The sequence below is a fragment of the Cimex lectularius genome, unplaced genomic scaffold (genome assembly GCF_000648675.2).
Source record: "Cimex lectularius strain Harlan isolate CLEC.00 unplaced genomic scaffold, Clec_2.1 scaffold287, whole genome shotgun sequence".
Taxonomy (NCBI): Eukaryota; Metazoa; Arthropoda; class Insecta; order Hemiptera; family Cimicidae; genus Cimex; species Cimex lectularius.
In genome coordinates this window covers 405309-418955 of record NW_019392990.1, presented here as the reverse complement: position 1 = coordinate 418955, position 13647 = coordinate 405309, and the positions used below count along the sequence as shown (strand labels likewise).

Below are 13647 nucleotides of genomic sequence, written 5' to 3'. Positions count from 1 at the left end.
ACCGGACTTGGAAGGTAGCGTCTACGAGAAAGTTAACGTTAATATAACGAAGGCTGAACTAGAAGCCGCACTTCACAGATGTAATGACAAGAGCACGGTCATTGACGGCATACCGAATGCAATGAATGCTACGTAACTTGCCTGGCGGACAAAAACTCTTAAAAAATTTAACATTTATACAATGAGGTATGAAGTGGAGGACGTACCCGGTTAATTGGAAAGAGGCCATCATAGTACCGTTTCTCAAAGAAGGAAAAAAACGAGCACCCCTGAAAGTTACAGGCCGATAACTTTTACTACATGCGTGGGTAAAATAATGGAAACCATTGTGAATCGACGACTGGTGTGGTTCCTGGAATCACGGGGCCTGTTAAACTGCTACCAAGCCTGCTTCCGTGGGGGTTACTCAGCAATCGACCAAGCTGGAATTCTGGAGAGCGCGGTACAAGACGCCTTTCTCCAGCGAGAGCATGGTATAGGAGTATTTTTTGATCTCGAGAAATGTTATGAATGGGGTCTATCCCGAAAAATTTTAGAGTTTATAAAAGGTTTTTTACAAAATAGACGCTTTAGATTAGAGTAAGATCGGTACAGTGCTATCAGACACATTTGTAGAAGAAAATGGGATACCGCAAGGATCAGTACTCTCTGTGACGCTTTTTCTAATTGCAGTAAATAACCTAGCAGATAAAATAGAAGCTCCAATGATTAAATCGTTATATGTGGATGACCTAAACATATTCTTAAGTGGAAAAAATATAGAAGAAATTGGTAGAAAGATCCAGGTCGCCACTGACATGATAGTCCAGAAATATTTTGATATATGTGAATTGAAGTAATGGGTTTCTGCTTTTCAGAAGCCAAGACGAAAGCCAAACATTTTTGTTTGGCAGAGAAGAGAATACGCCGATTCTCCACTCACAATGAAAGGCATAGCCTTGGAATATGTGAAAACTATCAGATACCTTGGTCTCAAATTAGTCCATATAGAAAAAACTATAGTCCAGTATAACAAAGTGCTTGGTACAATGAAATTTTTGAATAATTTCAAATGGGGAGCTGCGAGAGAAACGCTACTTCAAATATTTAAGTCACTGTTATGCACGAAATTGAATTTTGGATGTATGGTATACAGCACAGCAAGAAAGACCTTGTTAAAGAAATTAGATGTATATACATAGCAGGTTTAAGAATCGTAACTGGAGCCTTTATGACTAGTCCAATACAAAGTGTCCGTATCGAGGCAGGGGTAGTTCCTCAAGGAAAAAAAAAACAGGACCTAACAGGGTTAACAAAAAGATCGCGAATACCCCTATAATCTTTTCATCTGCGAAGCATAAACTGAAAAAAGCTCATAGCCATCTCATGATTAATACAAACGTCTCTTAAGCCATAAGCACGGTTGTATTGCACCCGTTTAGCAGAATGGGAAGTTTTTATTGTGGTAAATTAATAATTCCGTATGCCTTCAGTTTGAGCCTTCCGGAGACGACTTGAATCTGAAACATATTTTATGGATCAACTGTACTCTTGTTGGTAAGAAGTAAAGGACATACGGAATAAACTTTTTTTTTTTTTTATTAAAGGTTTTCTCAAACTAGACATTTCATAACGGGATTAAATATTTATCTGGCCAATTAGAGAAGAACAACCCCTGCCCTTTTGTACTCACGACCTTTTGTTTCTAAGACGGTCTCGATAGAAAATATCCTGTGAAATGGATAATTAGACAGGGATAAAAGAGCAAAATGTTTACTCGAGTAACGTTTATAAAAAATAACCAAGAATGATATAAAAAAAAGTCTGGTATGTTGAGATATAGACTTATAGATAGGTAGTAGAAAATAAGAAAAAATATTAGTAGTTTGGAATCTCATTTTTGGTATTGCAATGACAAAGCTATTCATGAAATGAGAAATGAAATAAATCATCTGCTAAACTTTTGGAAAGTTTGCTCCCAGAATCGCATTAAAGTCTACCCGCTTTCTGAAAAACTGTTTTATGAATGTGGGAGAATGCTGGCCTCTGCCAATGGCCATGTAAGCTGTTTGGCCTCCTCTCCTTTTCTATATTTTTAAAAATTTTAACTGAATTTATCACGAACAACGATGTTGGTGCCCTTGTTTTAACAAGGGTTTAGAAGTTAGGCTTCAAAGAAGAAGCTCGAATTTTACAGAAAAAAACACAAAATCAGAAATACAACCTTTTGATTGAGAATCAGAGAGAGCTATAGATAAATTTCTTATTGCATTTTTAGTGTAGGAAAACCTCCTAAACTTTTACATTAATTATAGCAGAACATTTCAAATTTTTCTCAGCAAGTAGAAGAAAATAATAAATTTATCCTCAGTACAATCGAGACAATTAATAGCCAAGGAGAGTTCAACACGATCTTCTAAGCTGAAAAATCACCAATATTTTAGACCTGTAAAATGTCAATAATAAACATCTACCCACTAGTTTTGCTTTATTTTCAGTAATTATTATTTAGAGGTTCACAACAGCCAAGGCATATTAGCTCCCCGGGCTTCGGTGTTTTGAAATAAAAAGTAGATTATTTGTTGGTGTTCTAATGCAGGACAGATGAGATTCGAACTAGGAACCCTTACATTGATGTCTGTGTGTAAGTTCTTAGCCCCCTGCTCGCTAGTTTCTCATTCAGAATATAAAATATTGATATACATCATGTTGATATCTGATTCGAAACCATTAGCAGAATAATTTGTAGCAGAACATTTCAAATCTGGCACGGAAGAAAAAGAAACCATTTCTGTGTTCATAGGATGAGGTCGATCGCCTTACGCAAATGAGCAAAAGCAAAAACCATAATATTTGTAGAAGTTAACACAGTTTGCTTATTAATAAAATATTGAGATCGAAAAGTAACTATAAACAATAATATAACGATAAAATGCAATTGTGCAAAGGGCGATCCCTCGAAACCTACATCTAGGAAGATGTTATTTAATATCTGCTTCTATTTTTTCAGGCAGGTTAATTTGAGTAAATACAACGTAAAGCTAGATACACAGGGTCTCACCTTACGCGTGTGCCAACAAATTCCGAAAAATTACTCAACCTCCAAAAAAGTATTAAAATATAATTTTTTAGAGCAAGCGCTTCTTNTAAGATAGAAGGTTTGGATGTTAGGGCGTGAAATGACCTTAGCCGTTAAAACGCCCTTAAAAATTAATAATAATAATAATAATAATAATAATAATAATAATAATATAATAATAATAATAATTCGTACAGTTTTCGTCTATATATTCACAAACATTTAACCATGGACTATTGTCCATCCGGCGAGTTGACTATAAGCGAAAAAAATTTTGCATTAAAATAAACGTAATGATAACTTTTATAAAGTACAAAAAAACATAACTTAGTAATTAAATTCTGAAACTAAAACTTTTTATATTTATTAACTGCCCTTAAATATCTGGACCAACAATGCAAGTCGAGACTATTCAAACACGCTTCGGTTTCTCTTTGTGACAGGTAAGCTTTTTGAAAGTAAAAATCTGCCGAAATTCGGCGAAAACTGGGCAAACGGTCAGGAAATGGAATAAACGTTAAAAAGAATAACTTTTTATTTACAGATGGTACCATCGTTTTCATAAATTTTCATATAAATTTTATGCAAAATGGTAAATAATATTTAAAATGTTCAGAAAAACGTTTCCTATTACAAAAATAACATATTCAATCAGATACTGAAAAAATTGCCTCTATTTTTGTGGCATTCTGACAAAGTGTACGACCAAATAAAAAAATCTCGACACAGATTAATTTTTGGCTTAAAAAATTAATGAATTTTTCTATAGTTTCTGATTTAACGCGTTATTTTTGCATTACCTAACTTTCTGGTCTTTTTTTTTTCAAACGTTTTTGCCATTTCAACATCCTTCGATGAATAGAAATGATGAATGGTGGAGTGAGTGTGTTGGTCAATATTTTTGAAAGGATAGTTCCTCCACACAGTAAGTTGTTTTCAACGATCCAGATTTCGAGCTTATAGCTCATCATCAGCTTGAAGGAGTTCTACAACCTCATGATGAGCTATACGCTCGAATCCTGATCATAAAAACAACTTACTGTCTTTTTTAAATAGATTAGGTTTCGTGGTCCGATTGACAAATTAAATTATTTTTAATTAATTAATCTTTAAGGAAGGTATTTGTTGAGATAAAACATCGTCGTCGGTTCGAATCCCGCTTGTGGCACTGACTTTTTTATCTCAACCAATACCTTTCTTAAAGATTAATTTACTGTCATTTGTTGAATTCGCAGAAAAAATGTTTTTTTTTTAATTTGAAATTTTTAAAAAGTTTAAAAAACCTTAATTATGACAATGTTTAAAAGTATGTAAAGTTTATATTATGCTAAAAATACTGTTAATTCTTCTTTCTTTTTTACGACGTAGTTTTTGAGAAAACCAGTCGGCACACTGGTAAATCCATGACATAGTATTTACTAAAATGAAAACATGATGAACCTTTTAAACCTAATCGCATTTGATTTGCGAAATAAAAGAAGCCACAATAAATCCTGAAAAAGATCAAAAAAATGAAACCGTTGCAACAATGTCTGACAAAATAATAATAAAATATAGGCCGACGTTACCATAATAGGACAAGGTGAGGAGGCTAGCCAAGTAGTGAATACCTTCAAAGACACAAATTATGACCTAAATTATGACCTTTAGGCCCCACAGAGTCAGTTTCCCAAACATGCAATAGAAATGTTTTCTATGAAATGCTCGAATAGGGATTAAAAGATGGACAGATTGTGACATTGCCTGAAAGACATTAGACTCCTAGGCGTTGAACTCAAAGCTGGGCATGTCCAACCTATCTCCAACTTCTTGTAAAATGCAACCATGTAAAAATTATTCAGACACAAGAAAATACTGGGATAAAATGCAAAGAAGCAGAAAAAGCCTAACAAGGAGCAGCCCTGATATTCCTTGGACCAGAACAGTTTGCGGTGAGCTTCTCTCACCCCTAAGCATAGTAAAACGATGCTTAACAGATGTTGAAAGAAATGACTGAATTAATTCTCCAAGTGCCAAACAATAAAATTATTTTATAAAGTTTAAACAATTAAGTCATTGAAACCAGGAAAACAAAAATCTACACTTAGTAGACACGAATTAACAGCAATAATAAGCCTTTATATTGGCCATTGCTCATTTAATTACCTACCACGTAAAAATGGAAAAACTAAAATGGAAATTTGCAGACTTTGCAGACAACAGATGCATCAGAACATATTTTATGTGACTGCTAAGCGATAGCCCGGAAACGGTACTGCCGTTTTGGGAAGGCAACACAAAAGCTTAAGGGAATAAGCCAACAGTAATCCTGGAAAGTGCTTTATTAGGTACGTTAAGAACAGCGCTCTTTCTGAAGTATAGATATAAATAAGTCAAGCCCAATAGATCTTTTAGTTCGTAATAAAAGAAAGTTAGGTAAACACCAAGAACAACCCCAGCTTGATAAAAATGTTTTTCATTTATCCCTGATGTAAACAATTAAACCATTTTATTTATGTAAATCAGGTGTGGTGTATAACATATTAACATAATATACAACCATAAAACATAACAAGTCTTTTTTTTACTTTTAAGCTGTTATTGGCTAATTTCGACCAGTCAAGAACAGTTTGAAAGTTTTAATGAGAGGAAAAGCAACATTAAAAATATCTCATTCAAGAGTACTCAGATGTATCAATAAAAGTACTACTTTTTTAGTCCGAACTTTTAACTGCCTGATGTGCCAGTATAACGCATTTAACGAGTTGACTTTCGATTTTAATTTAATAATATAACAATATAAAAGCTGTGATGTTAGTTTTTTCATAAGGAAAACCGGTTCAATTGTGGATTGTATATTTTAAGGTAGAATATCATTTACGGTATATTTCAAAATAAAAAAACTATATTAAGTCAGTAGTTGGTGTAACAGCGTGATGAAATCAAGGGCAAAATCGGCAAGTATAGAGATAAAAGACGAGAATATTTTTCACGGTTAAAAAGATTCTAGGTTTTATTTAGTTGTTTCAACTGTGACAATCTTGGAGATAGATTGTCAATCTTTAACCCGTAAATTGTCTCGGAAAAGTAGTTACGAGTCAAATTTACAGATTGATTACAAGTTTTTTTAATCAGATTATCATGAAAATTTTCCTAGTCATCTTTATATTTACGTACACTCTGGATCTTGTCTTGGTGGTCGTGATGAAGAAAGCAAATTTAGTTACTACTTACCAAGCTTTCGACCTATTTCATCATCAGGGTAAAACAAACTTAAATATTTTTACAGATTGACATATTTAAGTTTTTACAGACGATCTCAAATTTCCCCACATTGCCAAGAATTGTAACGAGTTTTTTAAATCATATTATACATGTGCATGGACTTATACTTTTTTATACTTATGAACTCATACTTTTCGTTATACTTATGGACTTTTTTAATACTTATGGACTTATACTTTTTTTACGAGGTGTCCCAACAGCAGAGCTTATGTCAACCCTCGGGGTGCCGGTGTTTTTGAAAAAAGCCCATTTGTAAGTATGTCGGGTTCGAATGCAGGGCCGCTGGAATGGAAACCGGGACCTTTATTTTACAGTAATGAGCGCCGTGCCAACGCCTAAACCGTTGCGACCACCCACTCCCCTGACTTTTAGTTCATAAATAGTTTAAATAATTAATATCTTTATATAGATAATTAGCCAATTGTAAATCCCGGAGTGGGTTCCTTCGAAAATGGCGTTTTTCATCTCCAATAACATAAAAAATGTTACAGACCTAACTCTTCAATGTATAGACATTAATTATTTAAACTATTTCGGTCGTTACTTCTAATACTGAAAACATCTTTAAATTGACATGACAAANTATATATTTTAAATTTGATTGTTCTTAATTTGGGATTGATCATCAGTAAAACATTTAAAGAATGAAATAAATTTAAGTAAAAGAAGTTAAAAATGAACTTTAAAAATCTTTTAGTTTAAAAACTGTAACGAGTTCATTTTTGTATTTTTTGCAGTTAGTACTTAATAATATAGTTTTTCTTGGCAAATTACCCTCCTTAAGACTTTAATAATTAATTTTAACGTTTTTCTTCATATGGACGAAATGATGAAATGTTGTCTTAGTTTCTCGGGTTTGTTACGTAAAAATGGGGAAAAATCGGAATTTCATTTTTTGTGCTGATGTGAGTGTGAAAATATAAAAAACACCTTTACCGGAGACTGTTGAAGCCTGTCTCTCTCTGGTCGACTCTCTCCATTTCCGCCGTCCGCGCGATTTCCGGTTTTCGCAGTCTCGCTTCTTTCCTGCATCCTGCGCCTCCTGTAAAGAAAACGAGGGATATTTGTAGTTTGGCTTTATTATGCTAGTCAACAGGTTTCAAATGGTTCTTGGAATTAGAAATGAAGCGACGAATTATTTTACAGTTTAGTTTTGAACTTATTATTTAAAAAAAATTAACAGATTCGTTAACAAATGATGCTATATTTCCAGTGGCACAATATCGTGAATAAATTGTGTCGAATTGTATATTTTACTCATAGTCAAAATATAAATATTTATGTCATTATTACAAAAATATTTATATGTAGATAGTTAAATAAAAATTAGAGTACGTATAGACAAAAAGATAGATACATGAAGAGATAGATAGATAGATAGATAGACAGATAGATAGACAGATAGATAGATAGATAGAAAGCTAGAGAGAGAGAGAGAGGGAGAGAGAGAGAGAGAGAGAGAGAGAGAGAGAGAGAGAGAGAGAGAGAGAGAGAGAGAGAGGGAGGGAGAGAAAGAAAAAGAGGGTGAAAGAGAGAGAGAAAGGGAGAAAAAGAGAAAGATGAGAGAGAGAAAGGGAGAAAAAGAGAAATATGAGATAGAGAGAAAGGGAGATAAAGAGGGTGAGAAAGGGAGAGAAAGAGGGTGAGAGTGTGAGAGAGAGAGAGAGCAGACAGACAGATGGGCAGATGTTGCAGATAAAAGGAATTAGCATTTATTATAAAGAATTAATTAAACCAGTTAAGAGATGGGAGCGGGCAGCACCCGACAATCGATCCATGTGAAATAATAATAAATATTTGTGTGTTTGTTTTTGTGTTTTTAAAATAGTGTTTTTTGGTCGTCTCCTTTCACAAAATATAATAAATAAAATGATTTTAAAAAATTAGGAAAACAACTATTGAAGAAAAATAACGGTAATAATATCATCAATTTAATATAATCTAAAAACATAAAACCAAACCCGTATATTAAAAAAATTGTATTCAAAATTAATTCATATGCACTTGTTTGATATTTTCATATTATCCTACCAACATGATAAAGTCGGTGAGGCAATATTGTGAGGTTTCCGAGTTATTGACATACTCGCCGTCGTGGTCAACCACGGCAACATTGTCAGTGTACTCCGTATCCCTAACCCATTCCACAAAAACATTCCTTTAAGAAAAGTGTGAATCATGTTTCTGCAATTTGGAAAAATCGACGGACTATAATTTAAAGTGTATGGAAAACCACAGCATGTGTAATATTGTTAGCATATAACATGTCAGCATATACTTGCAGTATGTCAAATAGAATTACACTTTAATTCAAAAATAAGAGAAAGATCAAGGTAGAGGAATCAAAACAGAGAGCAACGTGATTTCATAAAAACGATTCATTTACTTAAAGAAAAATTATAAAAAATTGCGAACAATATGAAAACGAATTGAAACAATCAAGATCAGCACAATCAACAGAATAAATTTTTCGGAATACAAATAAAGTCCAACCATTCCAACAAATGTGTACACCAAAGTCGAGTTGGTTCAGCAAGTAAATTTTCAGAAAAATCGTATAGTCAGCATTATTTGAATTATTTTACGGCATATCAGTTGATCAAGGTGTCTACCCAGGCTTTGCTTTCAACTTGTCATTCTTTTATCAAATAAATTTACTGATGACTGTATATTACAGTTTGTTAATAACGTCCTTTTAAATACTCAATTACGTTAAAGACACAAAACTATTGTCATTAATGTGGGCTCCCATAGTTTTATATCTTCTAAGTTAATATCTAAAATTGATTCCTATTAAAAATTCTTAAAAATTATATGTTCATAGTAATATAGGAAATTGATGAAAACATTATCTCTTATATATGGAGAATAAGAATGAAAAATATGAACACAATGTCCTATTTTTCTCTTAACATGATACTTAAATATACAAATAATGTACATGAATAATCTGGATCTCGGTATGGTCAAGTACATTAAAACCAAATAGATAAAAAATCCCGCTCGTAACTTTTTTTATCTCAACCAATACCTTACAAAAGATTAATTAATTGAAAGGTGTTATTTGGTCAATCGGACCACGAAATATAATGAATTTATTAACTTAAATGAAGTATATTTTCTCTAAAGCTCTCCGTGAAATTTGAAAAATGGCCAAAAGGAGGGAACCAAATAATATCTTTCAATTAATTAATCTTTTGTAAGGTATTGGTTGAGATAAAAAAGTCAGTGTCAAAAAATTTCAAAAATTTTGAAAAATGGCCAAAAGGAGGGAAAATTCGAAAGGTTGGGTTCAGATGGGAAGTTAGTGTCCGAGTGGATCGAGGTCACGATAGCTCAAGTGGTAGAACAGTGACGTATTTAGCCAAAGATCGTGGGTTCGACTCGTGCTCGTGACGGTGACTTTTTTTATCTCAACCACGATCTTTCATAAAGAATAATTAATTTTAAACTATTTTAAGGCCAACATCAGGGTTAAACAATTTTAGAGATGTCTAAAAGTTGACATAATTAAGTTTTTAATAACTAGTTTCAAATTTCTTTGAGCATGAAAAATATAAAAACAAGAATGAAATAGAAGTTCTTAAAAAAATTTGAAACCAGTTATTAAAATTTAATTGAACAAATTGTAGGTATCTTTAACATTATTTTGCCCTAGAGATGTTCTTGAAATAGGTTCAAATAGAGCTTGACAGAGAACAATTTATTTTGCTTTTTCATCCACATGACCATAGCGAAATCCAGATTATACGTGAGTATGAATACACATCGTTGGTCGCTACGTCTATCACTATAAACAGAAACTTAAAATATTCGAGTTCAGAAAATTAGAGCTGATTTCCAATTTCTAGAAAAATTTTATGATCAGTACGATGGATTATCTCTCCTTCACAGTTGCAAATTGATTTATGATTGACTTGGTGCAATTCAGACTTCATTCTGATTTTAAACCTATATGCCGATGTAGGAGGTTGATGAAAATTCGAGCCACCAAATACCACTTTACATGTGAAGAGAGATCAAATGGGAAGTTGGCTTATTTGGACGTATTATTAATGCTATTCGATGGAAATATCAAGACTCTCAAGTATTGGGGTGTCTTTGAAGTGAGGTTTAACAAACTGCCTCGGGCATAATGTTAAATTTTATGTAACGTGATGCAATATAATTTTAATTAATTGTAAGGCGAAAGCTGATAGATCGCATGAACAACCTGAATTTTATTAAAGAATTGAAAGGTCAAGTTATAAAAAAAAATCAGTAAAATCTCTAATATCACACTTTTCCCCTGATCATTTCGTACTCCCCGAGATGCGACAGCAAATAAACGATATCATTATTTGAAAGCGGATAACTTCTCTATTCATGCATGTTAAAATTAGTGGGTTTTTTAAGTCAGGTGAAGGTTGGGGTTAGTAATGTTACTAATTGCTAAACTGACTATTTTTCGTGGTCCGCTTGACCAAATAATATCTTTCAATTAATTAATCTGCATTTAAGGTATTGGTTGAGATAAAAAAGCCATTGTCACGGATTCGAAATTTAAAAGGTGAGGTTAAGATGGGAGGTTAGTGTACGAGTGGATCGAAGTAACAAAAACTCAAGTGGTAGAGCAGCGGCGTATTTAGCCGAAGGTCGTGGGTTCGAATCCCGCTTGTGACACTGACTTTTTTTATCTCAATCAATACCTTACGCTTAATTGAAAGTTACTAATTGCGTTGAACGTAAGTCCCAAAATGAAGTTTTAAAAGTAAATAAGTAAAGTTGATAATCAAAATTGAAATAAAATACAACCCTTATTTTTTTTAAAGGAAACAAGATCGATTGACCTTTTCTTCATGAAGGTAATTAAGCTTCTTTTTTTCTGAAAGTTCTTTCTTCCATTAAAATGCTAGCCAATATTGGCACTCAACAATAGTGCCCATCTAAGTCCTGTTTAATTCAATATGCTTTAAACTTTTTTTTACACATTTTTCGCTATTTTGTATGAAATAACACACAAAATATTATTATGTCACTTCCTCTCATTTAAAAAAATTCACAACAATAATGTAATAAAAAACATAATGGTAGTGTTTTTTCTATGCAATTGTTATTTTAAATTGCCATAAGCGACCAGAGAATTCTGTAAAAAATTACTTTTTAAAAATGTAATGTAAAAAAATGTAAAAATGCTGTAAAATTTACTTTTTAAACATAATATGTTTAATTTTTGTCCTTAGAATTTAATAAATCCTTTTTGGTATTTTAGTGTATTTACCTAGTTCATCGATTTACAGTACAATTGGGCTAATAACAAACCGATGTTTCTTAATGAATCAAACATTGGTAAAAACAACCGGGATGGCTGCGTGTCGCTTTGACAGAAGAAGAAACATCGGGGAAACAATTAAACGGGTCGCAATCGGCCTGGAAAAATGCCCCTCCCCCAGAATGATTTAATTTGAAACCAGAGGGATGCGGGCTACTAACTACTCTCGCCTTTCAGGTAATGCGTTTAACAGTTAATTAGTATAAATAATTAGTAGAAAGTGGAGAGTCATTTGACATATAGGGAGTACGCTTTAATAAATTAAATTAGTTAACAATTAAATTATACAATTTGTCTAATAATAAAAGGTTAATATGCCTAATCATTTTTAAATTTAAGAGGCATATATTTTGATGAATATAAATTTGTTTTCATTACGAATAGAAGCAATCTATTTATTTTAAAGTTAATTTATTTTACCATTAGATTAATCAACATTGATAACGTTTTGGTGATTGTATTTTCCATCTTTAATCGACTTCATGTGAGTGGATCATTAATGAAACGGTCTACTGTTATCCCTACGAGTTAATTAAAGTTGGAATGGGCGAGATGTTGATCTTTTAATAGGCTTTTGTTTCTTCTTTACCGAAATTCTTACTAAATTCTCTTCCAATAGGCTTTTTGCTGTCATTTGCCACCTTTGGAAGAAGAAAAGAACAATCTTTATTTTCGGACTTAAACGATGAAAAAGGCTGAGTTTTTATAATATCAAACCAGCGTAAAGATCACACTCGCCATTAGGCAACGAAGTCAAATTCATGACCGTTATCAACTAAGTGCTAAATGGGGCGTGACGTGCGTTCTCCCCGCGCCCAGTCCACAATTCGCGTTCAGGAAAATTCTTTTTCATTTGTCCCTCTCTCCCTTTTTACACTCATTTTGCCCTTTATAAAGAAGTCAACAGAGGTAAAAAAAAAAAAACTTCGCAACATCTGAAAATAAATTAGTCAATTCTCGAGTCAAGTAGTGGAGATAAGTTGGAGAAACAAAAGTCACCCCCCCTACACACACGCACGCACGCACGCGCACACACACACACACACACACACACACACACACACACACACACACACAAATAAGCTATCAAAATGTTAATGAAATTTTATGCTTAGGACGCCCGAGAACTGTTTCATAAATATGAATTTCATGAATATTTTTAGATACCTTTACATATAATCAATTTTACTCAACAACATACACACTCAAATGTATTACTGATGATGTACTCACGCATTCTTTCACACACGCGCGCGCGTATCCTTTTCATTTTTTCCCAAATTCTATGTNTATATATATACCTATCTATCTTTATTTACATCTCTTATTATAGCCACCTAAATTTACTGGTCGAATTTATTTTTTATTTTGTTTATATTTTATATTCCTATTCTATTTAGTTTTCATTGGTATCCACTTTCTTCTTTCTTTTTTGTCTCTTCTTACGTTTTATTATATTATTCCTTTTTTCACAACCTAATTTTTAACGTAATGCTCACACTCCCATTTGCTCTCTCACTCTCTCTTTCTCTCTCTCTCTCACTCTCTCTCTCTCTCTCTCTCTCTCTCTCTCTCTCGCTCGCTCGCTCGCTCTCTTTCTCAATTTCTTTCACACACTCTCGTCTTTCTATTTTCTATGTATCTTTTCTACTTATTTTTCATCGGTTTCTTCTCCATATGATTGACAAGTTTGGCCCTCATAGATTATTAAATTTTTTAAAATAATGAATGGCCTAAGTAGGCACATAAGAATTATCAAAAGAATGTCCCGCTAATTCAGCATTTGGCATCTTCAAGTGAAAAAAATTCGTTACAGGAATTGCATTGTTGGAGCACAGGCGGAAATTTACGAAGTTAGTTGTCACACATAGGAAAAGTTGCTGGAACTTGGAGTTTTGTTTGGGAGTTGACCTGAACTATATATTTGTGATTGAAAACCAACAATAGCTCTTTTGTTCCCGCCGGCCAGAATCTACAGACATTATCGGCACCTCACATATTACCATTCTTGCAC

General features: G+C 33.1%; 1 protein-coding gene across 1 annotated transcript in view; it reads right to left on the bottom strand.

The window, feature by feature from the left end:
• Positions 1-13647, bottom strand: part of LOC106670304 — a 281929-nt gene that overhangs the window by 123190 nt on the left and 145092 nt on the right. Inside the window, exon 11 of the mRNA XM_024229610.1 lies at positions 7259-7364. Coding sequence (XP_024085378.1) covers positions 7259-7364 — 106 coding nt within the window. The remainder of the gene's footprint in view (positions 1-7258; positions 7365-13647) is intronic.